The sequence below is a fragment of the Diadema antillarum genome, unplaced genomic scaffold, assembly GCF_040938485.1.
Source record: "Diadema antillarum isolate AM-2024a unplaced genomic scaffold, OU_Dant_1.0 scf00000027, whole genome shotgun sequence".
Classification (NCBI taxonomy): Eukaryota; Metazoa; Echinodermata; class Echinoidea; order Diadematoida; family Diadematidae; genus Diadema; species Diadema antillarum.
The window spans coordinates 520,211-523,569 of record NW_027270916.1 but is presented as its reverse complement, the minus strand read 5'-3'; the positions used below and the strand labels follow the sequence as shown (position 1 = coordinate 523,569).

At 40.2% G+C, this 3,359-nt stretch overlaps 1 protein-coding gene across 1 annotated transcript; it reads left to right on the top strand.

The window, feature by feature from the left end:
* Positions 1-286: 286 nt before the first annotated feature.
* LOC139734778 (transmembrane protein 35B-like) lies at positions 287-752 on the top strand. Its single transcript, XM_071645574.1, has one exon. The coding sequence runs from the start codon at positions 312-314 to the stop codon at positions 750-752; it is 441 nt and encodes a 146-aa protein (XP_071501675.1). The 5' UTR covers positions 287-311.
* The last annotated feature ends 2,607 nt before the right edge of the window (positions 753-3,359 follow it).

Sequence of the window (3,359 nt, the reverse complement as noted above, 5' to 3'; positions counted from 1 at the left end):
ACGTCCCACATCAACGAACAGCAAACGTGAATACATCAGGCTATGGTGTCTGCCGCTGCCCTTCGAAATTGAAGCCTGTATCTTCCCATTAAGTGTGGTGAGCAGGAGTGCTAATAATCGATCTGTCTGTTTTTAATCAAATTTCAAAAAACCATACTCGCCGTATTGGTATAGCAAGAGTGCCTATCATTTCGGAATGAACACATTAATGTTGTGGCGTCACTGTCTCATTAGTGAACATTCGCCTAATACCTACTACTTCTACTGAAAGATTCTTGCTGTTAATCTTGATACGGGATCATCCTGTCGAAATGGGACTCGTACACTACGTAGCAGTTCTCCTTGGATTCATCTTCATCTTCACTGGATTCCTGAAGTTAATGCCCGTGGACCTAGGTCCAGGCTTTACACAGGCAGAAATGAAAGCCATGTTTAGGAAGTATGTGTCCGTCCTGCCCATCACCCACATATTCGGTGTCACGATCACAACGACGCTCTACCGCTCCGCCGTCGGCCTGGCAGAGACCATCCTCGGCAGCATGCTGGCTTTCGGGCGGACGTTTTGGCGGGTGTTCGGAGCTTTCTACCTTCTCATCATCATGATTGGGGCTGTCGCTACACACGTGAAAGTCGGGGACCCAATGGCCATGGCGTCTCCGCCTCTCATTCTCGCCATCTTCCTGCTCTTCATCCTCGTTAACCGACGCGGACTGAGCACTAACTACAGTTGCTCGAAGACAAAGGTGGACTGAGCTTACACTATTAATTTGGAAGCAGTGCAGGACATTAAAGAGAATTTTCACACTAATGGACACAACGTTCCATTAACAGATCGAATAACGGTTTGTGGAAAGGTGACACCACTTCGAAAAGGGCATCACTGCGTCTTGGAACATTGATATTCTAGTGCAGGATTTCAGGCATGTTTTAAACATCCAATTTCAGATGCGTCTTAACAGCTGTTACAGTGTTATAGGACGCGGCGAATGTTTATGAGCACGATGGTATATGGCTCACCAAGCCAGATAAAGGGTATTCCCCAGACGTAACAATATGCACGTCGTTCTGAGTGATGATACATGTAATACATTGTACATGTACAGTGCACTAGTTAACGTAGTTTGAACTCGGCGTATACTGCTTGTAGGTGCCTACACTGTAAACTCTGTAATGTATTGCTCCATTAATTGTGTATGTTTGAATATATACATTGTACATGTGTTTTGGGTATATATCGGGAATTGACCGAAAAGCTGTCTTTCGCGTGTTATTTTTCTTAAATCTCTTTTACCCGAATATGATTGTTAAGGCGAGATCTAACAAAGATGGTGCATTGGATGATGTGTATGTGATTGCCAGGCGAGATCTACGAAGGTGCTGTAAAAGTGGAAATATTCGCGGTGTTGAAATTTTCGCTCATTTCGCGCAACCAGAAAACTAGCGCGAAAATAAAAGCACGCGAATACTTTTGCTTGCAACTATGTTCCAGTATCTATGTAGTTGGTGTCTTGATTCCGCAGAATTATAAACACGCGATACTCATCTTACCCAGCCGAGTGCAAAAAATTACTCACGCGAAAATATCTATTTTTACAGTGGTGCATTGGACGACGTGTCACGTAGCCTATACTACTCCTGTATACCTGTATTATGATTGCCAGCCAATTATTAAGGCAAGACAATACGAAGATGCTGCTTTGGATGACTTGAATGTATGAAGTATAATATATTCTATTTTACGATACAGTATGTTTGTCGACGAGTATACATAGTGTTGAAACGTGAAAGATGCTTGTGTGGGATTTCAGACTATACAGCGAATCGTCATTTAAATGGTGTGCATGGCAATCTGATGATTTCAGACATGATCCTGGTGATCATAGACAGGTTACATGCAATTCAAAACACCTCCAGTACTGTCAACAACAGGACTGTTTATACCTATAAGGTCATGACAGCGTCGTCAAGTTTGCCGCAACTCGCTCCAAGAGCTGTCATCAAAGAATGTTATTATCAAAGTAGACTTCAGAATTATCCTCTTCTTCATATCTCCACAATTGAGACAGAACATCAGTTTGGAAGAGTGAACCAATACTTGCCCGACCACTTACAATATTCTTTATTGTCCCGCTACGTGGACTTTAGATGTAGTTATGGAAACGGTCTTGATAGTATCAGTTGCGTGGTGTCGACACTGATTCTCTCCCGTCTCTTTGGCTCTGTCGAGATGCTGTCAGAACCGACATGTCATTATCCACTGATTTGTCGAAGAAAAAAAAACAACAACAAATTTTGATGTTAAAAGTAGTGAAACTTTTTGCATTCAAACATTGTTATTTGATGACTTGCATGTAGGCCTACGTGGCATTTCACATAATATTCACTGTCATACTCTATACAATGGTCGATGAGTTTAAACTTCACTCGATTCTGACGCAGATATAATATATTTTGTACAGTTTTCATATCACCGGGCAGTTCCTTTGTATCGAATGTATGTGGTGCGGTGGTGCTTTGTACAAAATCAGGTCATCCTATTTTCTATATACTGTACATGTATCCTTAGTGTGATATAAAATGTAATGAGATGATATTTTCTTGGTGAGATTACGATTTCTACACTAGTTTGCAGGAATGCGAAAAGCTCACTGCGCGACTACGATTTTCGCCCCTATTTCATATTCAAATAAGGAAGCACTGATAACAAGAGTACATTAGTTTCTCTGCATTAGATGACAAATAGTTGGTAAATCCTTACAAAATAAGAAAGTTTTCCAAATATATGTCTTGATTAGTTCTTGCTCTTAATGGTGGATAGAAAACGGGAAGGGAACACATACATTAATTAGTGGTATATATTCAGATATAATGCTTGATATATTCATGTTTGTGTGTTAGAAAATAAATAAAAAGTCTGAAGACACTGCTTTTCGACAAAAACGAGTACCAACTTACTCTTGATTATTAAATACGTGTGTATTGCTCCTGGATTGTATTAGTGTGCCTTCCGTGCTTGTGTGTTCCAGTTATTTCATGGACTATTAGTGTTTTAAGGACAAGTCCACCTTCACAATCATGTGGTTTGAGTTAATGCAACAGTATTAGTAGAACACATCAATGAGAGTTTGAGAAAAATCGGGCAATGCGTTCAAAAGTTATGAATTTTTAAGTGTCTGCTCAGTCACTGCTGGATGAGAAGACTACTACAGTGTATGATGTCATATGTGTACAACGATATAAAGAAAATAAACATAACAATCAACATTTCTTCACTTTTTTGGCATAATAAAATAACACCTGACTTGCTTTTTCAGAAGGCAGGGGGAATAATATTACCCTTAACGTATGTCAGTGACAAG

Coding starts and splice junctions, on each gene's coding strand:
- LOC139734778 (XM_071645574.1), top strand. CDS start 312: ATGGGACTCGTACACTACGTAGCAGTTCTCCTTGGATTCATCTTCATC.